Source organism: Ranitomeya variabilis, chromosome 4, assembly GCF_051348905.1.
Source record: "Ranitomeya variabilis isolate aRanVar5 chromosome 4, aRanVar5.hap1, whole genome shotgun sequence".
Taxonomy (NCBI): Eukaryota; Metazoa; Chordata; class Amphibia; order Anura; family Dendrobatidae; genus Ranitomeya; species Ranitomeya variabilis.
Genome location: NC_135235.1, coordinates 409,526,137 through 409,550,419, shown reverse-complemented (window position 1 = coordinate 409,550,419; position 24,283 = coordinate 409,526,137). Strand labels below are relative to the sequence as shown.

Below are 24,283 nucleotides of genomic sequence, written 5' to 3'. Positions count from 1 at the left end.
CAAATGTTGCTTCCTCTAGTTCTCTAATGTCTGAAACAATCTCCCTGTCAAAGTGTGGTCTCACCAAACATTCATGGGATTTAGATTTCTTATTTGTTCATTCACTTTGCATTTTGTTAATTGACAAAAAAAAAAAAAACTTACTCTGCAGCATGTTTCCACAACTGCCTAAAACTATTGTACAGTAGTGTGTGTATAATATACGGTATACTCACACACTAGAGAGATTTATAAAGTGCCAGATTTACCACTCTGTATGATAAATTTGGTGCATTTCAGATAAGTTTAGTTAGCTTATTTTGCATTAAAATGTTGCCATATTTTTTGCTCATGTCAAATGTTAGTTCACACCCCTTTCCGCTAAACCACAAAACCATACCTGCTTGGCGGGTAAGCCACAAAAATTCACATAAATATGGGGTTATGAAAAAATGGCATTTTTTTCTTGCTAATTTTCCTGCCATTGTCTTAAAAAAAATAGTAACAGTAACATAAGAAGGTGCCCTCTAACAAATACAGCTCTGGAAAAAATTAAGTGACCACTGCACAGTTTTATAAAAATCAGCTTCTCTACATGTCTGACAGCCATTCCATTCCAGTGTCAGTTGAATTCCAACCAGAGTACACCTCAATCTACTTAATGTGCTTCTGATTACGTGATCACATGAACCAAATCTTATTTAACGAAGGAAAGTATAAAAAACACTGCTGTGATGTTCACAATCCTCTTGCAATAGGACAAGCTGAATGGCAAAACAAGTGCTAGTAATATCCCAAAAGTAATAGGAATGAAAAAAAAACAAAAAACTTTTAACCATGCCAAAGGAGTTGAAAAGAAAAGTCTTGAGTGAGGAAAAGAAGGGCTCAATTCTGGCTTTACTGGCAGACGGATACAGTGAGCGTCATGTTGCCTCCATCCTTAAAATTTCTAAGATGGCAGTCCATTACAACAAGGTCAAGCAGCAGTCATTGGGGACAACAAAGCTTAAGATCGGCAGAGGGCGAAAACAACTCTCCACTGACCGAGATGACCGTCATCTTATCAAATGTCACTCAGCAACCGCAGGATGACATCAAGTGACCTACAAAAGGAATAGCACATGGCAGCTGCGGTGAAGTGCACGGCAAGAACAGTTCGTAACAGGCTCCTACAGGCAGGGCTCAAGTCATGTAAAGCTAGAAAAAAGCTTTTCATCAATGAGACACAAAGGAGAGCCAGGCTGAAGTTTGCCAAGACCATAAGGATTTGACCATAGAGAACTGGAGTAAGGTAATCTCTGATGAGTCTAATTTTCAGCTTTGCCCAACACCTGGTCGTCTAATGGTTAGACAGCGACCTAGAGAGACGTACAAGCCACAGTGTCTTGCACCAACTGTGAAATTTGATGGAGGATCGGTGATGATCTGAGGATGCTTCAGCAAGGCTGGAATTGGGCAGTTAATCTTTGCGAAGGACGTATGAATCAAGCCGCATACAAGGTTATCCTGGAAAAACAGTTGATTCCTTCTGATCAGGCAATGTTCCCCAACTCTGAGGACTGATTTTTCCAGCAGGACAATGTGCCATGTCACACAGCTAGGTCAATCAAGGTGTGGATGAAGGACCACCACATCAAATACCTGTCATGGCCATCCCATTCTCCAGACCTGAACACCATTGAAAAACCTCTGGAATATAATCAAGAGGAAGATGGATAGTCACAAGCTATCAAACAAAGATGAACTGCTTTCATTTTTGTATCAGGAGTGGCATAAGGTCACCCAAAAGCAGTGTTAGACAGGTGGAAAGCATGCCAAGACGCATGAAAGCTGTGACTAAAAATCATGGTTATTCCACAAAATATTGATTTCTGAACTCTACCTGAGGTAAAACATTAGTATTGTTTTTCTAAATGATTATGAACTTGCTTTTTTTGCATTATTTGAGGTCTGCAAGCAATGCATTTTTTTTGTTATTTTGACCATTTCTCATTTTCAGAAAATAAATACAAAATTTATTGCTTGGAAATTCAGAGACATATCAGTAGTTTATAGAATAAAAGAATAATTTACATTTTACTCAAAAATATACCTATGAAGAGAAAAATCTGACAAACTGAACATTTTGCAGTGGTCTCTTAATTTTTGCCAGAGCTGTATAAGGTAAGGGGGGCTACACAACAAAATATCAAATCAGCAGTACACGTAAGTTCTATCTTCAGCACAGCATGGTGTGTGTGGGGTGTCCCATCAATTCACAAATACTATTATGATGTAATTTCGTAAAATACTTCAGTGAAGTTATTACCTTTAAAAGTGTGATGACAAATATGAGGGGTTGTGGGTCTTTCTGCAGTACATCAAGGTCTGAGTAACCAAGGGAATGGTCGTGAAGCTGGGCAATGCCTCCACAGCAGTGTCTTTGGCCATCACGAGGGTCTTCTCCTGCTGCAATCCGGCGCAAACTACGTGAAACTTGAGGGTACTCGATGACATGCTGGAAACATATTTTAGAGAAATCAGCCTGAATTAACAGTTCTTCCAAGGACATAGGGTGATAGGTCACAGGAAGACCTCATGAGCACCACTTTTGCCCATATTACATATTTGGATCTATCCCATGAATTAGACAGGCCCATCAGGTTGTAGAAGTTTACTGCACCCAGCCTTACCGGCGTGTCACACAAGAACTCCGCCACTTCGCCTTCCTTCATGCTGCAGATGATCGTCTCCCAGACGGGCAGTTTGAACTTCTTCCCTATAATCAGTTCCATGGGCTTTTCCCTGGTAGAGCTGTCGTCCAGCTGTGTGCGTTTATCATCACACAGTAATGTACGATAGTGGAAGGTGGCCTGCAGGGAACACATTAGGTACACCGCTCTTAAACAATTTGACACAAGGGTTCTCCCGCACCACCACTGCATGGCTTGCTTGGTGCCACACTCATAAAAAAAAAATATGTTAAAAGTTAATTTTTTAAAAACAATATTTAAACGACCCTAAATGTTAAAATCACATGCATGAAGAAAGTAGATGTAGATTCCAGCTTCTTAAAACTTGAAAGGCTTTATTAGTACATCCAAAATATAAAATATAGCAAGTCCATTTTATATTTTGGATGTACTAATAAAGCCTTTCAAGTTTTAAGAAGCTGGAATCTACACCTACTTTCCTCATGCATGCTGTTGTTTCACGTCTGGATCAGGACAGAGATTCCCGTGCTTCACAGGTCTGTCGGTGAGCTGGCTGAGGCTGTTTAAGCCGCATTTCTTAAAATCACCACCCTTTAAAAAGGAACTTGACAGCTGAGAAATGCTGCCCGAATCACAGGCAGGTACGCTGCGGCATTTCACAGAAAAACATACGGGACAGTACTCATCTGGACAACCCCTGCTTAAACATTTCTGGGCCAGAGAGAAAAGAAAATCAATGTATAGTCACTTCTCGCGGCGGCACTGTTCCTCCGACAGCGGCACTGTTCCTCCGACAGCGGCACTGCAGGTCCTAGCAGGTGATGTGACATTGTGTGTGATCGGCTGCAGCTCATCAATATTTATTCCATCAGACTGGATGTCCGCTCTGGACACAATAGTAGAGGCCGCAGCTAGACTGCGGTAGATGATTTGGCATACCACCGCTGCAGCCAATCAATGTCACGTCACTCATCAGGAACAGTAGCCAACATTTCAGGAGTGGCACCTATGTGGGAAGGGGGTATACAGTGGATTTATTTTCTGTGGGGCCCTGAAGTGTTTAACCTTGGGTTGTCCAGCAGTGGACAACTCTTCTAAATGTATGTTTTTCTCTGAAGCCCTGAGTGAATCATACCTGGCTGAAAAGATCGAGCCTGCGTCTGGTACATGCTACCCGAACCACGGAAGGTAGCAGCTGTCAGCTACTCTATTCCACATACAATTAAACAAAAGGCCAATACGGTATAGATGTCTTCATAAACTTTCTTCTGAAATATAAAGCTCTCTGTCCCATGCTGTAAGTGGCATAAAAAAACATTAACAAAAACACCAAAAACTGCAGCTTTTCTGACTCTTTCAGCAAAAAAATGAATCAGAAAGCTATCAAAAAGACCAATGCACCCCAATATTGTACCCGTAACAACCAAGACTCATACAGCTCAGTGGGGGAAAAAAGATTTTTTCTCTCTTCAAGAGCAGTGAGATAAAAAAAAAAAAACTAGAGATGGCTATCAGCGGAATCATCCAGACTGCAGAATAAAGTGCACACTACAAATAAAACCAGAGGAAGAATGGTGGGGTTGGCTTCACCATTTCACCCCACTGGAATTATTCTTTTGATAGTTTTGGAATGACTGAGGGAGAAGCCTGTTTCTGTATCTATGGAGGGGGAAGCCTGTTTCTGTATCTGTGGAGGTAGAAGCCGACCCCCGCATCTAGGGAAGACGCCGGTTTCCGTATCTATGGAAGGAGAAGCCAGTTTCTGTATCTATGGAGGGGGAAGCTCGTTTCCGTCTCTATGGAGGGGAAGCCCATTTTGTATCTATGGAGGGAAGGAGAAGCCCGTTTCTGTATCTATGGAGGGAAGGAGAAGCCCGTTTCTGTAACTATGGAGAGAGAAGCCTGTTTCTGTATCTATGGAGGGAGAAGTCGACCTCCGCATCTAGGGATGGAGAAGCCGACCCCTGCATCTAGGGATGGAGAAGCCGACCCCTGCATCTAGGGATGGAGAAGCCGACCCCCGCATCTAGGGATGGAGAAGCCGACCCCCGCATCTAGGGATGGAGAAGCCGGTTTCTGCATCTATGGAGGAAGCAGACACCCGCATCTAGTGAAGGAGAAGCCGGTTTACATATCTATGGAAGAGGAAGCTGACCCCCGCATCTAGGGAAGGAGAAGCCGGTTTCTGTATCTATGGAGGAAGAAGCCGATTTCTGTATCTATGGAGGGAGAAGTCGGTTTCTGTATCTATGGAGGGAGAAGTCGGTTTCTGTATCTATGGAGGGAGAAGTCGGTTTCTGTATCTATGGAGGGAGAAGTCGACCCCCGCATCTAGGGAAGAGAAGCCGGTTTCTGTATCTATGGAGGGAGAAGTCGGTTTCTGTATCTATGGAGGGAGAAGCCGGTTTCTGTATCTATGGAGGGAGAAGTCGGTTTCTGTATCTATGGAGGGAGAAGTCGACCCCCGCATCTAGGGATAGAGAAGCAGTTTCTGTATCTATGGAGGGAGAAGCCGGTTTCTGTATCTATGGAGGGAGAAGTCGGTTTCTGTATCTATGGAGGGAGAAGTCGGTTTCTGTATCTATGGAGGGAGAAGCCGGTTTCTGTATCTATGGATGGAGAAGCCGGTTTCTGTATCTATGGATGGAGAAGCCGGTTTCTGTATCTATGGAGAGAGAAGCCGTTTTCTGCATCTAGGGAAGGAGAAGCCGGTTTCTGTATCTATGGAGGGAGAAGTCGGTTTCTGTATCTATGGAGGGAGAAGTCGGTTTCTGTATCTATGGAGGGAGAAGTCGACCCCGCATCTAGGGAAGGAGAAGCTGGTTTCTGTATCTATGGAGGGAGAAGCCGGTTTCTGTATCTATGGAGGGAGAAGTCGGTTTCTGTATCTATGGAGGGAGAAGTCGGTTTCTGTATCTATGGAGGGAAAAGTCGGTTTCTGTATCTATGGAGGGAGAAGCCGGTTTCTGTATCTATGAAGGGAGAAGTCGGTTTCTGTATCTATGGAGGGAGAAGCCGGTTTCTGTATCTATGAAGGGAGAAGTCGGTTTCTGTATCTATGGAGGGAGAAGTCGACCCCGGCATCTAGGGATAGAGAAGCAGTTTCTGTATCTATGGAGGAAGAAGCCGGTTTCTGTATCTATGGAGGGAGAAGCCGGTTTCTGTATCTATGGAGGGAGAAGTCGGTTTCTGTATCTATGGAGGGAGAAGTCGGTTTCTGTATCTATGGAGGGAGAAGTCGGCCCCCGCATCTAGGGAAGGAGAAGCCGGTTTCTGTATCTATGGAGGGAGAAGTCGGTTTCTGTATCTATGGAGGGAGAAGTCGGTTTCTGTATCTATGGAGGGAGAAGCCGGTTTCTGTATCTATGGATGGAGAAGCCGGTTTCTGTATCTATGGAGGGAGAAGCCGGTTTCTGTATCTATGGATGGAGAATCAGGCTCCCACATTTATGGATAGAAATAACATCACCAGTAGAGACCACTCTGGCAGAAGACACCAAACACCTTTATAATAAGCCATCTGTGACATCACGTCAGCCATAACACCTTGCGAGTCTGCACCCCGAATACTGCGCTTTGCTGCTGCATCCTGCAGGAGGCCATGCAAAACTCAATTTACCTTTGTTCCATTTCGAAACTCTGACAGTGAGGCACTGCTCGGCGTCGTTATGCGTTTCCTAATTCCCTCACCGAGAGGCACTACCCCTGTCGCCATCTTCACCGGGTAATGACGTCCGAGCGGCCTCCATAAGACAGAGGTAAAGAGAGTATACGCATGCGCAAAGTTCCCTGTCTGACTGTGACGACTGCGCACGCGCGCCGCTGTTTGCGACCATTTTGTCAAATGGTACAAAAGTAAATAGAGAGAAGACTACGTCATGATAGAGTGTATAATAGACGGATGGGCTTTGCTGTATACAGTGTGTGACAACGCTACTGCCGTGCAGGGCGTTATTTTAGTGGGCTTCTTTAAGTGCGTCACTAGAACCGTGTGACTGAGTGTGGGAGGCACGTCCATTGTGTGAATGGAGGTGGGGGAGGGGAGGAGAGTCACATGACCCGCCGCCGGGGAGGCTGAACTTTTTCTGTGAAGTTTGCGGGACAGGACACTGGGAGGAAGGAACAGAGGCTGCTCGGAATGGGAGCGTGGAAGTAACGCAGCGTCGGTGGAGTACTGTGTGTGAGAACCGCAGGTGGGTGGCTGCCCTCCGTGTACACCAGGGCTGGGCAGGAACGCACGGTGTGAATTGTCCTGTGGGGCTCCATCACTACAGACGTGTGTGAAAGACGCGGAAGTTCGGGGATTATGGTCCCTAGTCATCATTTGTGGGATGAGTTGCCATTTTTTGGCCCCAAATTGATCAAACGAGCACATGATTAATGAATTTGGCTCAAAGGAAAAATGGGCTTTTTTCCTGTCTTTTGTCTTACAAAAAAGATTGCCCCAAAATGTTGGCATGCTCAGGCATACACAGGCGGGCGGGGAGCTGGAGTCAGGTTGTGCCAAATTGTGACTTATTAAAAAGTTGCAATTAATGAATCAAATGAAAAGTTGTACAACTCCCTATACACCGGCCACAAAGTGGGGAAAAAACCCCACAGGCGGGCAGCAATAGAATAGGCTTCAAAGTAGAATATAGAATGTCTTATTCTGTGTTACTACTGTACAAAGATAATCTCACACGTCTGCTCCTGTCACATTGGGGCTCAATATCTCATTTCCCTCAGACACTGGGGACGGCTTTTTAGGAAGGTGTGTGAGAAAACCCCCCCAAAACGGGAACGTAAAGGCTCCGTGCAGGTGGTCACCTTTGTCGGATTGGTACCCAGGACCACAGTGCCACAAAGCAACTATGCAGAGCTGCCATGGTATACTGGGCTGCTATTTTATCCCACTTTTTTCCTTACTAATGGTTCATCTATTGGTGTACCCACCTGCCACATGGTGTACCCCATTGTAGGTCGGAACCTACACTACCTAACATGCCTGTTCTAGACGGGCAGGGTGGATCCAGCACTAAAGAACAGCTGCAGACACAGAGGAGGTTCGGTCAGTGATTGAGCATAGTAACTGCCCCATATTCGGCCGGCCGCCCACTCCACCACCAGTTTGAGGGTATGTGCACACGTCAGGATTTTGTCAGGCTTTTTCATCAGGTTTTGTAGCCAAAACCAGGAGTGGGTGATAAATGCAGAATTGGAGCATATGTTTCTATTATACTTTTCCTCTAATTTTTCCACTCCTGGTTTTGGCTACAAATCCTGATGAAAAATCCTGACGTGTGCACATAGCCTAAGGGCTCATGCTCATCTGCGAGAAAAATGGACAAGTGCAATCTGATAAAAAAAATCGGCTTGCACTCTGACCAATGTTAACTTATATTCAATATTTGTATTGTCAGGTGACATCAAGCCCAGGGTTTAGTAATGTAGTGGCATAAATAAGACACCCCCCATTACACACCCCATAGTCAAATTGTAAAAAGAAAAAAAAAAAAAAAGACACCCAGAATAAAGTTGTTGTTGTTTGTTTTTTGTTTGTTTTTTTATAATAATGACAGACTCCTTTATTGAATTAAACAAACACTTATACTCCCCTTTGCGCCCGATCCATTGAAGCCCATGTCCTTTGTTAAAAAAAACCCCCATAGTCCTCACTTGTCCCCAACGTGAAGATAATAATCCATTTGTCCATAACTGACTCTAGCCCTCCTACATCTTCTTAGTACATTGAATGCTGGCATCATGCAAGCGTTCAGCATGTCGGGAAGCAGAGACATTGAGCTGTGCATTGTGGTGGCTGCAAAAAGGTGGACGAGGTTCATATGTAGTTAACTCCTTTCACCTCAAAGACATCACAGGGAGCGTGAGACTCGCAGTGCCGTCAGAAAGGTCGGAGTTCAGAGCCAATGAACTCTTTTCACCTCAATGATGTCAGTGGGAAGTGAGACCTTCCTTATGGCGCTCGTGCTGATGTCATTGAGGTGAACAGAGTTCATTGGATATGAATTCCTCTCACCTTTTCCCCGTTACTGAGCCGCTCAAGCACGCGCAGCTCAGTGTCTCTACTTCCTGACATGCTGAATTCTTGCATCATGCCAGTGTTCAGCATGCCATGTAGATGTAGCAGAGCTAGAGTCTTTTACAGGGGACATGGGCATCGGAGGATTAGACGCCTCTCCATTACTAACCCTTGGGCTTGATGTTCACTGCCAATACAAAGCTGACATCAGCCCCCCCACTGTCACAGGGCAGGTGGGAAGAACGAGGTGAAGTGCCAGATTTGGCGCATCTTATGGATGCACCTTTTCTGGGGCAGTTAAGAGCTGATGTTACTAGTCTGAGAGGGTGCCAATATCCATGGCCCCTTCCTAGCCTATTAATATCGGCCTGCAGCTGTCTGCCTTGCCTTTGCTGGTTATTAATTATAGGAGACCCTACATCATTTTTTTTATTTTTTGTGTCCTTCATTTTTATATCCAAGAAAGACCAAAAGGAGGAAGCTCCGAGACGCATGTTACTTATTTCAGGAAAAAAGTACCGTATTTGGACAAAGAGGTGTCTAAAGTAAAAATACCTTTATTAACTAGTACGGTAAGTGGTGGCACAGAAAGCACTCACAAACGTGATTAGGTAAAAAATATACAGTACAGACCAAAAGTTTGGACACACCTTCTCATTTAAAGATTTTTCTATATTTTCATGACTGAAAATTGTACATTCACGCTGAAGGCATCAAAACTATGAATTAACACATGTGGAATTATATACTTAACAAAAAAGTGTGAAACCACTGAAAATATGTCTTATATTCTAGGTTCTTCAAAGTAGCCGCCTTTTGCTTTGATGACTGCTTTGCACACTCTTGGCATTCTCTTGATAAGCTTCAAGAGGTAGTCAAGAAAATACAGAAAAATCTTTAAATGAGAAGGTGTGTCCAAACTTTTGGTCTGTACTGTATATATAAAAAGTAATAATCAAATATATTGGAAACGCAGCAGCAGTTAGTATATAGAAATGGATATTACCCACAAATAAAGTACAATGTGAAAAGGACATATGTGACTATAGATGTGCACAAGTAAATATAAGAGATATAAATAATATGAGGGTATATGTATATGCTCATATGTAACTTAAATGTTGCAGACAGTATAATGTATAGAAGCTAAGTATAAACCCATACACATGGGGGAGGAGGGGATAAGGTAAATAGAAGTATTACCAAAAGGTAAGGGAAAACAAAGTTGACAGTGACAGGCTTATATGAACATACCTAAAAATGCAGATCCTATGGAGGGTATCCGTTAGAGAAGCCATGTCATGGCAGCGGGGATCCGGTAGTAAAAGCCATGGGTGTATTCAATAGTGTATAGGGAGGTACACGTAAACATAGGGGTACATACCAGGAGGCTGCTGTGCTGGGTGAGAAGACTTGTAAAGGCCAACCCCCAGTAAAGGCTGAAGCTAATAGCCTGGAAAACTCCATATGTATTACCCACTTCCCAGACTATAAATATCCGCCCATACCTTTCCCTCTGCTGGTTAATAATATTTCTTTTTTTTCTTTTTTTTTTTCTCCAGATAATTATTTATTATTAAAAATACATGTACAGTAAGCTACACAGGGAAAGCACTCATTATATACCTCGCTCACATATTTATATATCTAATAAATATAGGTAGATTTTCTATCCCTCTATCTGCAGCGTAAGGCCGGGGTCACTCTAGTGTATAATATGGACGAGTGTTATGCGAGAAAAAATTGCATAGCACACGGACCGATATTAATCTATGGGGAAGCTCACATCTCCATTTTTTTTTTTCTCGGCCGTATTATACGTGCGAGTGAAATCACAGCATGCTGCGATTTGCACCGTATATCAGCCGAGACTCGCCAATGAAAGTCTATGGGTGTGAGAAAAAAACAGACACCACACGGACCATCAGTGTGACTTGCGGGAAATACGCACCGGTGTCCTGTGAAAATCCGGCAATTCATGTGCGGTACACAGTAAAATCACACTGACAGGTTAGAATAGAATACATATATACACATAGATGCATATATAGGGACCAAAAAAAATGGAAGGCAGCACTCCAGGTTTTTAGCTAAAAATATAAGTGGACTTTATTGGGCCCACATGGGGGGGGGGGGGTGTATATGTGTATATATACAGGTCCTTCTCAAAAAATTAGCATATAGTGTTAAATTTCATTATTTACCATAATGTAATGATTACAATTAAACTTTCATATATTATAGGTTCATTATCCACCAACTGAAATTTGTCAGGTCTTTTATTGTTTTAATACTGATGATTTTGGCATACAACTCCTGATAACCCAAAAAACCTGTCTCAATAAATTAGCATATCAAGAAAAGGTTCTCTAAATGACCTATTACCCTAATCTTCTGAATCAACTAATTAACTCTAAACACATGCAAAAGATACCTGAGGCTTTTAAAAACTCCCTGCCTGGTTCATTACTCAAAACCCCCATCATGGGTAAGACTAGCGACCTGACAGATGTCAAGAAGGCCATCATTGACACCCTCAAGCAAGAGGGTAAGACCCAGAAAGAAATTTCTCAACAAATAGGCTGTTCCCAGAGTACTGTATCAAGGCACCTCAATGGTAAGTCTGTTGGAAGGAAACAATGTGGCAGAAAACGCTGTACAACGAGAAGAGGTGACCGGAACCTGAGGAAGATTGTGGAGAAGGACCGATTCCAGACCTTGGGGAACCTGAGGAAGCAGTGGACTGAGTCTGGTGTGGAAACATCCAGAGCTACCGTGCACAGGCGTGTGCAGGAAATGGGCTACAGTTGCCGCATTCCCCAGGTAAAGCCACTTTTGAACCATAAACAGCGGCAGAAGCGCCTGACCTGGGCTACAGAGAAGCAGCACTGGACTGTTGCTAAGTGGTCCCAAGTACTTTTTTCTGATGAAAGCAAATTTTGCATGTCATTCGGAAATCAAGGTGCCAGAGTCTGGAGGAAGACTGGGGAGAAGGAAATGCCAAAATGCCTGAAGTCCAGTGTCAAGTACCCACAGTCAGTGATGGTGTGGGGTGCCATGTCAGCTGCTGGTGTTGGTCCACTGTGTTTCATCAAGGGCAGGGTCAATGCAGCTAGCTATCAGGAGATTTTGGAGCACTTCATGCTTCCATCGGCTGAAATGCTTTATGGAGATGAAGATTTCATTTTTCAGCACGACCTGGCACCTGCTCACAGTGCCAAAACCACTGGTAAATGGTTTACTGACCATGGTATTACTGTGCTCAATTGGCCTGCCAACTCTCCTGACCTGAACCCCATAGAGAATCTGTGGGATATTGTGAAGAGAAAGTTGAGAGACGCAAGACCCAACACTCTGGATGAGCTTAAGGCCGCTATTGAAGCATCCTGGGCCTCCATAACATCTCAGCAGTGTCACAGGCTGATTGCCTCCATGCCACGCCGCATTGAAGCAGTCATTTCTGCCAAAGGATTCCCGACCAAGTATTGAGTGCATAACTGAACATTATTATTTGATGTTTTTTTTGTTTGGTATTAAAAAACACTTTTATTTGATTGGTCGGGTGAAATATGCTAATTTATTGAGACAGGTTTTTTGGGTTATCAGGAGTTGTATGCCAAAATCATCAGTATTAAAACAATAAAAGACCTGACAAATTTCAGTTGGTGGATAATGAATCTATAGTATATGAAAGTTTAATTGTAATCATTACATTATGGTAAATAATGAAATTTAACACTATATGCTAATTTTTTGAGAAGGACCTGTGTATATGTATATATATATATATATATATATATATATATATATATATATATATATATATATATATATATATATACATACATACATACATACATACATACATACATACATACATACATACATACATACATACATACATACATACATACATACATACACTCACCGGCCACTTTATTAGGTACACCATGCTAGTAACGGGTTGGACCCCCTTTTGCCTTCAGAACTGCCTCAATTCTTCGTGGCATAGATTCAACAAGGTGCTGGAAGCATTCCTCAGAGATTTTGGTCCATATTGACATGATGGCATCACACAGTTGCCGCAGATTTGTCGGCTGCACATCCCAAAGATGCTCCATACAAGGCAGGATGGATCCATGCTTTCATGTTGTTTACGCCAAATTCTGACCCTACCATCCGAATGTCGCAGCAGAAATCGAGACTCATCAGACCAAGCAACGTTTTTCCAATCTTCTACTGTCCAATTTCGATGAGCTTGTACAAATTGTAGCCTCAGTTTCCTGTTCTTAGCTGAAAGGAGTGGTACCCGGTGTGGTCTTCTGCTGCTGTAGCCCATCTGCCTCAAAGTTCGATGCACTGTGCGTTCAGAGATGCTCTTAGGCCTACCTTGGTTGTAACGGGTGGCGATTTGAGTCACTGTTGCCTTTCTATCAGCTCGAACCAGTCTGCCCATTCTCCTCTGGCATCAACAAGGCATTTCCGCCCACAGAACTGCCGCTCACTGGATTTTTTTTCTTTTTTGGACCATTCTCTGTAAACCCTAGAGATGGTTGTGCGTGAAAATCCCAGTAGATCAGCAGTTTCTGAAATACTCAGACCAGCCCTTCTGGCACCAACAACCATGCCACGTTCAAAGGCACTCAAATCACCTTTCTTCCCCATACTGATGCTCGGTTTGAACTGCAGGAGATTGTCTTGACCATGTCTACATGCCTAAATGCACTGAGTTGCCGCCATGTGATTGGCTGATTAGAAATTAAGTGTTAACAAGAAGTTGGACAGGTGTACCTAATAAAGTGGCCGGTGAGTGTGTGTATGTGTGTATATATATATATATATATATATATATATATATATATATTTCATATTTACAGTGACACACATATATCTTTATATGGCATAGAGCTATAGATAGAGGATTAGCCGGTAATTCATTTGTAAATCCATGCAGAATAGTTTGTATTGGTCACACACATCTATATATCAATTAGTATAGTGTGTGTGCAAATTATGGGACTTGTATATATTTAATAAAAGAATATTTGGGGGGAAAAAATGGCGTGGGTTATTTTCTGTGCCAGAGAGGGAAAGCCAGCGACTGGAGGCCGAAGTTTATAGCTTAGGAAGGGGTTAATACCCATGGATCTTCCCAGGCTATGAATCTCAGTCCGCAGCTGTGTATTTAGCCTTTACTGGCTAATAAAATAGGGCGACCCCCTCAAAAAATGACGTCAGGTCCCCTATAATTAATAGCCAGAAAAGGCTATGCAGACAGCTGCGAGCTGATATTCATAGCCTAGGAAGAGACCTTGGTTATTGGGCCCCCCAGCTACAAACACTAGCTCACAATCGCCCCAGAAATGGTGCTTCTGTAAGATGCGCCAATTCCGGCACTTAGTCTCTCTCTTCAACTGCCTTGTAGCGGTGGCAAGTGGGGTAATATTTGTGGGGTTGATGTCACCTTTATATTGTAAAGTGACATCAAGCCGGCTTAGTAATGGAGAGGTGTCAATAAGACACCTATCCATTACTAATCCTATAGTTGTTAATGGGTTAAAAAAGACACAGCCAGAAAAAACTATTTTAATGAAATGAAACACTAAACACAGTTTGACCATTTTATTGTTACTGCTAATCCATGCAACCCCCTCGATCTCCTGTAAAAAAACAAACAAACAAACCAAAAAAACAAAACAATATATCATGCCTGTCCGGCGTTCAGTCAGTCCCATGCCATAATCCATATCTGGGATATATACAGCTTAGAATCGGGAGCGGTGCTAATGCGACCGGCCTGGCTGTAAACTACTGGGCAATGAGTGAAATGCTGTCGGCACAGCTTCAGTGACTAGCGCTGACGTCACTGAAGCTGCGCTCCCTCGCAGCCTGAATTCAGATGAACTCTTGAGCGTGGGAAAATGCCAGCTGATTTTCCCACACCCAAGAGTTCATTGCGGCTCAAGCTGTGAGGGAGCGCAGCTTCAGTGACATCACCTCTATTAACTGAAGCTGTTCTCGCAGCGGCATGAACTGCTGTGACCTCATCCCTGGCATTTTCCCAGGGTCCTGAAGTCACAGCATTTTAGGCCGGCTGCGAGAACAGCTTTGATCTGTTAAGGTGAATATTAGCCGAATAACTCCAAATATACAAAAGAAAAATTTGAAATGTGAGAATTTATATTTGACTTTTTTTGGCCCATTTTTCCAGAGGAAAATCGCCCTCCCCCATTACCCGGTGAGCATTTGAAGTTTATACTGAGTGGAGATGGAGAATCTGCATCTAAATAATGATATGGTCAAAATATTCACTTGTCTAATAATTGTTCACACAGTGAAAAGGGGAAAAAAAATCTTCATCTTTTCCAAACTGTGGATGTCATAGGGCATGTGACAAAAATTGTAAAAAAAATAAAAAGCTTAAAGGATTATTCGTGTGTAACCAGGTTTAATTAAATAGATATCTTAGACTTGACGGGGCTGGTGTACTTATTTTGTAATTCAGTCAAAATAGCTCTAACTGGGCTCTTAAAATTCTGATTTTATTTCCAGGATTGTACAGCCATTCTGATAGGGATTATTAAAATAAGTACATCAGCCACATCAGGTCTGAGAGCTAGTTAATAATGTATTCACTTGGTATTGCAAAATCTAATGACTGATCAACTTTAAAACTTTAAGCAGAGCCCACTGACATGATTTGCTGGAGTACTGGCATTTTAAGGCCATTGCACCCTCAGCCATGAGAACACAGTATTCTGGCTTCTGAACTGCATGACTGCCAATAAAGTGAGGTCAAAGGATAAAAAGCAAACAAATCCTCACCCTTGTTACCTAAATAATAAGAATGAATAAATTCCTCCTGAAAAAGAAGGTGAAGTTGGGGGAAAAAAAACAAGAATTTGTGATGAAATCTGGCTATGGTGCCAAGGGGTTAAAGCAAACATCTAACCAGTCAAGTCATGTGGCACCAATTCAGGATTTAAAAGCAGGACATGATGGAGAGGAAATGTCATCTAAGTGACCAACCGGAAATTGATTGAGCTCCTGGTATTTTCACACTAAAGACTGCATAGAGACTACAGAGCATGAAGCAACGAGTGCAGAGCTATTGTGTGAGAGCCGTCCGAGCAGAACGGCAAGGAAGACACTGACAGCTTAAAGCACCGCTTCCATGGGCTTTTTCTAATTTCAGTGGTGGAGTGGTGGCAGTAATAGAAGTTCCTTTCCCCTAGTGTTATACTAACCAGCAGCTGTATTCTTCTATTCTAGGCGCCATCTTGTGACCAAAGCTCCTGACTGACTGGAAGTCAGAGGTAACGGTCACAAGCTCTCAGTGTAAGTCTGAGACCCTCATTCTGGCTCTCATAAATTTCCATGGAGCAGTGACTTCCGGCTCGCCCAGCATACACTGGAGCAATCCAGCAGGTCACAACCTGAGGAAGACTGGAGCGGCTCCTATAACAGGTAAAGATGGCAGAGGGTGAGTGTAATACTAGGGGTAGGGAACTTAGTGACACTGCTCCAACGGTAGAATAAAAAAAAACACTGGAGTGGCGCTTTAAAGTATGTGAGCCAATCACTCCCTGCACATCCAGAGTGTCAATCGGATTGATCATCCACTTGTACAAGTTAATCATGTCCCCCATTAGATGTCTATTCTCAAGACTACCTAGATGTCATTTGTTTAATCTTTCTTCATAGCTTAGATCCTCCATGCCCCTTTATCAGTTGTATGGTTCTTTGTACCTTTTCTCCAGGTCTCCATCCTATCTATGAACTGGTGCCCAGAACTGACCTGCGTGTTCCAGATGAGGCTGCACTAACGCTTTGTAAAGTGCTAGTATTACGTGCCTTCATGGACCTTGCTTTTCACTGGGGCACAGTTGTGCTGGAACACAAAACAGCCTTCCCCAAAATTCTTGCTGCTAATTTAAAGGGCATCTGTTGCCACATTGGACCCATCTAAACTACACTGCTCAAAAAAAATAAAGGGAACACTAAAATCCCACATCCTAGATATCACTGAATGAAATATTCCAGTTGTAAATCTTTATTCATTACATAGTGGAATGTGTTGAGAACAATAAAACCTAAAATGATCAACGTAAATCACAACTAATATCCCATGGAGGTCTGGAGTTGGAATGATGCTCAAAATCAAAGTGGAAAATGAAGTTACAGGCTGATCCAACTTCAGTGGAAATGCCTCAAGACAAGGAAAAGATGCTCAGTAGTGTGTGTGGCCTCCACGTGCCTGTATGATCTCCCTACAACGCCTAGGTATGCTCCTGATGAGGCGGCAGATGGTCTACTGAGGGATCTCCCAGACCTGGACTAAAGCATCTGGCCAACTCCTGGAAAGTCTGTGGTGCAACGTCGTTGGTGGATGGTGCGAGACATGATGTCCCAGATGTGTTCAATCGGATTCAGGTCTGGGTAATGGGTGGGCCAGTCCATAGCTTCAATGCCTCCATCTTGCAGGAACTGCTGACACACTCCAGCCACATGAGGTCTGGCATTGTCCTGCATTAGGAGGAACCCAGGGCCAACCGCACCAGCATATGGTCTCACAAGGGGTCTAAGGATCTCATCTCTGTACCTAATGGCAGTCAGGCTACCTCTGGCAAGCACATGGAGGGCTGTGTGGCCCTCCAAAGAAATGCCACCCCACACCATTACTGATGCACTGCCAAACCAGTCATGCTAAAGGATGTTGCAGGCAGCAAATCGCTCTCCACGGCGTCTCCTGACTCTGTCACGTCTGTCACATGTGCTCAGTGTAAACACCTGCTTTCACCTGTGAAGTGCACACACAAGGCACCAGTGGCGATTTTGCCTATCCTGGTGTTCTGTGGCAAATGTCAAGCATCCTGCACGGTGTTGGGCTGTGAGCACAACCCCCATCTGTGGACGTCGGGCACTCAGACCATCCTCATGGAGTCGGTTTCTAACAGTTTGTGCAGACACATTCACATTTGTGGTCTGCTGGAGGTAATTTTGCAGGGCTCTGGCAGTTCTCCTCCTGTTCCTCCTTGCACAAAGCCTGAGGTAGCAGTCCTGCTGCTGGGTTGTTGCCCTCCTACAGCCCCCTGCACATCTCCTGGTGTACTGGCCTGTCTCCTGGTAGCGCCTCCAGCCTCTGGACACTATGCTGACAGACACAGCAAACCTTCTTGCCACAGCTCGCATTAATGTGCCATCCTGGATGAGCTTGAGCTGCAGTACCTGAGCCACTTGTATGGCTTGTAGAGTCCGTCTCATGCTACCACGAGTGTGAAAGCACAATCAACATTCAAGTGACCAAAGCATCAGCCAGAAAGCATTTGTACTGAGATGTGGTCTATGGTCCCCACCTGCAGAACCACTCCTTAATTGAGTGTGTCTTGATAATTGTCAATAATTTCCATCTGTTGTCTATTCCATTTGCACAACTGCACGTGAAATTGATTGTCAAACAGTATTGCTTCCTAAGTGGACAGTTTGATTTCACAGAAGTTTGATTTACTTGGAGTTATATTCTGTTGTTTAAGTGTTCCCTTTATTTTTTTTGAGCATTGTATTAATATGGGCATACAGGTTATAGACAGATGAAAATGGTCCTTCCTGTGTGCCTCATATCAGATGCCTTGTTGTTGATAAATAATCTTTTATCACTTTATATGTATGACTTCTTCCAGTCTCCGAGGGCAGATGGTGCCCGGAGATAACTCTGCCTCCAGAGCTTGTTTTACATGAAGGTGGAGTTACCACTGTGATGGTCGCTATCTGCTCTCTTGATCTCACTGCAGAGCTGTGTACGATTACACCTGACATCTTCAGGTTCCGCTCGGGTTCAGCTTCCATCTCACAGGCAGACAGGGCTGCAATATTGTACAGCAGAGCTGAGAGAGAAGCAAAAAATGTGTTTGCAAGAAGACAAATTTTAATTTTTCCTGTTCTGTGTTAATTTTTGTCTCACACTGATAACTCCCTTTTCATGTAAAATAAGCTCTGGAGGCAGAGTTACAGTTAGGTCCATATATACTTGGACAGAGACAACATTTTTCTAATTTTGGTTATAGACATTACCACAATGAATTTTAAACAAAACAATTCAGATGCAGTTGAAGTTCAGACTTTCAGCTTTCATTTGAGTGTATCCACATTAAAATTGGATGAAGGGTTTAGGAGTTGCAGCTCCTTAACATGTGCCACCCTGTTTTTAAAGGGACCAAAAGTAATTGGACAGATTCAATAATTTTAAATAAAATGTTCATTTTTAGTACTTGGTTGAAAACCCTTTGTTGGCAATGCCTGCCTGAAGTCTTGAACTCATGGACATCACCATACACTGTGTTTCCTCCTTTTTGATGCTCTGCCAGGTCTTCACTGCGGTGGTTTTCAGTTGCCGTTTGTTTGTGGGCCTTTCTGCCTGAAGTTTAGTCTTTAACAAGTGGAATGCATGCTCAATTGGGTTGAGATCAGGTGACTGACTTGGCCATTCAAGAATATTCCAGTTCTTTGCTTTAATAAACTCCTGGGTTGCTTTGACTTTGTTTTGGGTCATTGGTCGTCGTTTCATACTACAGATGGACAATCAGTTTGGCTGGATCTGAGCACACAGTATGGCTCTGAATACCTCAGAATTCATTCGGCTGCTTCTGTCCTGTGTCACATCATCAATAAACACTAGTGACCCAGTGCCACTGGCAGCCATGCATGCCCAAGCCATCACACTGCCTCCGCCGTGTTTACAGATGATGTGGTATGCTTTGGATCATGAGCTGTACCACGCCTTCGCCATACTTTTCTCTTTCCATCATTCTGGTAGAGGTTGATCTTGGTTTCATGAGTCCAAACAATGTTCTTCCAGAACTGTGCTGGCTTTTTTAGATGTTTTATAGCAAAGTCCAGTCTAGCCTTTTTATTCTTGATGCTTATGAGTGGCTTGCACCGTGCAGTGAACCCTCTGTATTTACTTTCATGCAGTCTTCTCTTTATGGTAGATTTGGATATTGATACGCCGACCTCCTGGAGAGTGTTGGTCACTTGGTTGGCTGTTGTGAAGGGGTTTCTCTTCACCATGGAGATTATTCTGCGATCATCCCCCACTGTTGTCTTCCGTGGGCGCTCAGGTCTTTTTGCATTGATGAGTTCACCAGTGCTTTCTTTCTTTCTCATGATGTACCAAACTGTAGATTTTGCCACTCCTAATATTGTAGCAATTTCTCAGATGGGTTTTTTCTGTTTTTGCAGCTTAAGGATGGCTTGTTTCACCTGCATGGAGAGCTCCTTTGACCGCATGTTTACTTCACAGCAAAACCTTCCAAATGCAAGCACCACACCTCAAATCAACTCCAGGCCTTTTATCTGCTTAATTGAGAATGACATAATGAAGGGATTGCCCACACCTGTCCATGAAATAGCCTTGGAGTTAATTGTCCAATTACTTTTGGTCCCTTTAAAAACAGGGTGGCACATGTTAAGGAGCTGAAACTCCTAAACCCTTCATCCAATTTTAATGTGGATACCCTCAAATGAAAGCTGAAAGTCTGAACTTCAACTGCGTCTGAATTGTTTTGTTTAAAATTCATTGTGGTAATGCCTATAACAAAATTAGAAAAATGTTGTCTCTGTCCAAATATATTTGGACCTAACTGTATCTCTGGGCACCATCTGCCCTCGGAGCCTGGAAGAGGTCACCTATATAAAGTGATAAAAGATGATTTCTCAGCAACAACACATCTGATATGAGACATACAGGTAGGAATCTCCTCAGCTGTCTGTAGCCTGTATGCCCATGTTATTAGTTTAGATAGGTCAAATGTGGTGACAGATTCCCTTTTAAAAATAAAGAATTGCTCAAAATGTCTTGATACGCTGAACAATTAAAGGGGATTCCAGGACAAGCGCTGCTTCACTGCTTCCAGCCCTTTGTGCCCCATTGGTTTCCTAAGCAATGTCATATGACCATTGCAGCCAATTAGAAAGTGAACCCTGATTAGCTGCACCTGCCCATGAGGAGAGTGAAGGTTTGGATTTCAAACATATGCTACACCCTGAGGCCATTAATATTTGTGTGGCCAGTAGCAGGAAAACCCTCTTACTATTTCCTTTTACTGGCACTTAAGGCCCTAGGTTAACGCCAGTAAAACATGTCCGTAGCATTATCCATGTGCCACAAAACTTTTCAATTAGCACAATGCAGTCAGGCAGGTAACATAGAGAAGCATGGTTCTTTCACTCCACAGCAGACTTTTCCATCGTTCCAGAGTTTAGTGGTGGCGACTTCACCACTACTCCATCTGACAACTGGCATTGTGCTTGGTGATGTAAGGCTTGCATGCAGCTATTTGTTGAAGGAAACCCATGCTATAAAACTCCCAGTGCACAGGTTTTATGCTGATGTATTAACCCCTGGTTTCGGGCAATATGGCCATATGAGGGTTCTTTTTTTTTTTTTTCCTAATAAAAACAAAACAAATACTTGTTAACTAAATGCTAAAACTGACCTGCCATTATGATTCTCCAGATTTTTACGAGTTCAGACACCAAACATGTCTAGGTTCTTTTTTTTTTTTTTTGTTATTTAGGTGGTGGGAAAAAAAAGCGCCATTTTTTTGTGATCTGGGGTTGGGTGAGGGCTTATTTTTGGCGCGCCTAGCTGATATGTTTATTGATACAATTTTGGTGTAGATACAATGTTTTGATCTACTGTTATTGCATTTCATTGCAATGTAGCGGCAATCAAAAAAAATGTAATTCTGTCCTTTTGATTTTTCTTTTTCTTGTTACGCCGTTTAACAATTGGGTTAATTCTTTATTATATTGGTAGATGGGGTGATTTTGAACGCGGCGATACCAAATGTGTATATTTGATTATTTTATTATTATTATTATTATTATTATTTTGAATTGGGCAAAGGGGGGAGATTTTAACTTTTATATTTGTTTAAATATTTAAAAAAAAATTTTTTTTCTTTTTGCATGCTTAGTCTGCATGGAAGACTAGAAGCTGCAGTACGTTTATCACCTATGCTACACACGCAATGATCAGATCGCCCTTGTTTACCAGAAATGCTCACTTGCTCATAGCAATTTGGCAATGACAACCACAGAGGTCTGCTGTAGACCTCTGGTTGACATACCGACTTATTGGTGACCCGTGGTCATGTGATGGGGTCACCGATGGGGGGAGCCAGTCATGCCCTTCCTGTAAGCGCAAGTTAAATGACGGGATGCATTTAACTAGTTACCAGGCGCTGGTAATTCATTATTTCACCTGCGGCTGTTGTGTGCACATGTCAGATCAGCTGTCATGTGCCCGGAAAGGTGTGGGCTCAGCGCTGGAGCCTGCACCAAGCAGGGGGATTCTGACATGTGCTTCCTATTTATGTCGGAAAGCGTTAATGTCAGGTTTGGAGCTGAGGAGTTATGGAGTTGGCAGAGTGTCAGTGACTTTTATGCATGTGGCATTTCTGCTCTGTGCCTTTATATGCTCTCCACTTTGTGGTTAAGTTGCTATGATGCTTTATCTTTTCAATAATATCCCTCACGGTTGATTATGGAATATGGAGGGAAGAAACTTTATGAACTGACTTGTTACCTCAGTAGTAACCTAATGCAGGACCACGCTGATATCAGTGAGCTATTAGACCTCGTTCACAAGTTCAGTATTTGGTCAGTATTTTTTACCTCAGTATTTATAAGCCAAAACCAGGAGTGGAGCAATCAGAGAACAAGTATGAAACACGTCACCACTTCTGTATTATCACCCACTCCTGGCTTTGGCTTACACATACTGAGGTAAAATACTGACCAAATACTGATAATATTGAACGTGGCTTTAGAACAAGCCAGTCTCTTACACGTCCGTAAAGACAGACAAGGTGAGGGGCTGGATTTTCTATATCTGTGCTAATGGACTGAATGGCAAAACCTGAATTGCATTTCCCAATACTATTTTCCCCACAATGTGTCAGATGTATGACTTGACATGTATCTATGTTGAACCTCCTCCCTGTCTGATGACAAATGCTAAATGGGGTCTAAGGGGTATCTTTTCTCCTTACGGAGAGTGACATACCATCTCTGGCTTGTCAAGGTAAGGAGGCTTATTTGCCGTACAATGCTCCTCTGGGAATTTAAATATGCAAATTGCCTCTTCTGAAATGTGCATTTGTCATCAGAGAGGGTTTTGGGAAGGCGGTATCTCATGGTATGTATTTTTTCTGAGTTTTTTCTATGTTAGTTGAGCCTCCTCTGCCATCTAGATGTCCATCAGCTACTAACTTGTAAACCTCTTCTAGCCTGCTCTATACGACATAACCTGGCATCATCTGTACAAATAGAGCTGTGCTAATAAAGGGGCCGTCCAGTACGATTGTGTTTAGAGCACTACTCCAGCGTCTTTTTATTTTAGCGCTGGAGTCCTGCACTAATCTAAGTCCCTGTACCCTTGTATTATACTCACAAGGCGCCATCTTCATCTCTTCCAGTGCTGCTCCGGTCCTGCGCCTCCATCTTGTGCCCGCAACTTCTGACTGACCGGAAGTCGGGGTAATGGTCACAGGCTCTCATTGTAAGTCTGAGACCCTCGTTCTGGCTCTCATAGACTAAGGGCTCACTCCCACTTGCGATTAAATCGGACTAATGCTATCCGATTAAAAATCTGATCGCATTTGTACCATTCTAATCCTATGCTTTTGTGCTCAATGGCATTTTTTATTCTTGCTCCAACCGAATTGTGATCAAACAGGAAAAAAAAACCACAGCATTCTGCATGCTGAATTCGGATCGCACGCTGAGTGTGAAGGTACCTTTAGTCTATGGGTGGGGGTGAAACAACCCATTGAAGTCAGATATCACCCGAGTGCAGTGCGATTACCTCCGGCAATGGAGGAGATGGAGAAATTACTTTCTCCATCTCCTCTGCAGCTGGGCTCCAAATCTCTGATCTAACGGGTCATCGGTTGCAGAAGATGACTGGAGCGGGATAAAAACTGATGAGAGAAAAACAGCAGCTGGTAGGTATAAGACATGGGCAGGGAGCATAGATTAGTAGCACCTCTCCAGTGGTATAATTAAAACAAAACCTCTGGAGTGTTGTGTTGATTATTTACATCCAAAAATGCAGATCTTAGGAAGGCACTAAACAATTTACAGCGTCGGTGCTTCACTTTGTGCACTACAACCCGTCTGGAGCTGAAAACACCTGTCCAAGGTTACCACGTGTCCGGCCCCCCACCTACTGTTACAATAAGTCATCAAAGTAGTGGACAATAGAATTAAGCACATTTTTAAAAAATCAGTCCCAATTGTGATTGGCGACGAATATTGTTTTTGCTTTATTCACCAAACACAGCTGAACATCATTGGAGTCAATGGGAGTAGAAATGAGCAAATATGTTCACATGTAAAGCGCCATGGAATAAATGGCGCTATAATAATAATAATGTTCAGAACCAATCAAACATAAATCTGGTACAAATAAGGTACCAAGATGGCAAATTCATATTCAGTGACTGAATCTGAGTATATTCGCTCAACTCTAAATGACTTATTATATGGAAGATGAGATTAAGGAAGTTGTCCACTAAATAATCGC

General features: G+C 43.0%; 2 protein-coding genes across 4 annotated transcripts in view; one reads left to right on the top strand and one right to left on the bottom strand.

Annotated features, from left to right (window-relative positions):
• The window catches only part of AIP (AHR interacting HSP90 co-chaperone), a 31,888-nt gene extending 25,439 nt beyond the window's left edge, over positions 1 to 6,449 (bottom strand). Inside the window, exons 1-3 of the mRNA XM_077251151.1 lie at positions 6,292 to 6,449; positions 2,652 to 2,831; positions 2,288 to 2,476 (exon numbers count right to left, since the gene is read on the bottom strand). Coding sequence (XP_077107266.1) covers positions 2,288 to 2,476; positions 2,652 to 2,831; positions 6,292 to 6,387 — 465 coding nt within the window. The 5' untranslated portion in view covers positions 6,388 to 6,449. The remainder of the gene's footprint in view (positions 1 to 2,287; positions 2,477 to 2,651; positions 2,832 to 6,291) is intronic.
• Positions 6,450 to 6,670: 221 nt separating this feature from the next.
• TMEM134 (transmembrane protein 134) overlaps positions 6,671 to 24,283 on the top strand; it is a 29,875-nt gene continuing 12,262 nt past the window's right edge. Inside the window, exons 1-2 of one of the 3 annotated variants that reach the window (XM_077251156.1) lie at positions 6,671 to 6,865; positions 15,967 to 16,161. The gene's annotated coding sequence lies outside the window, so the exon portion shown is untranslated. Of the gene's footprint in view, positions 6,866 to 9,166; positions 9,267 to 15,966; positions 16,162 to 24,283 lie in introns of those variants that run through there. The other 2 variants (XM_077251157.1, XM_077251155.1) reach the window with 2 other exon arrangements.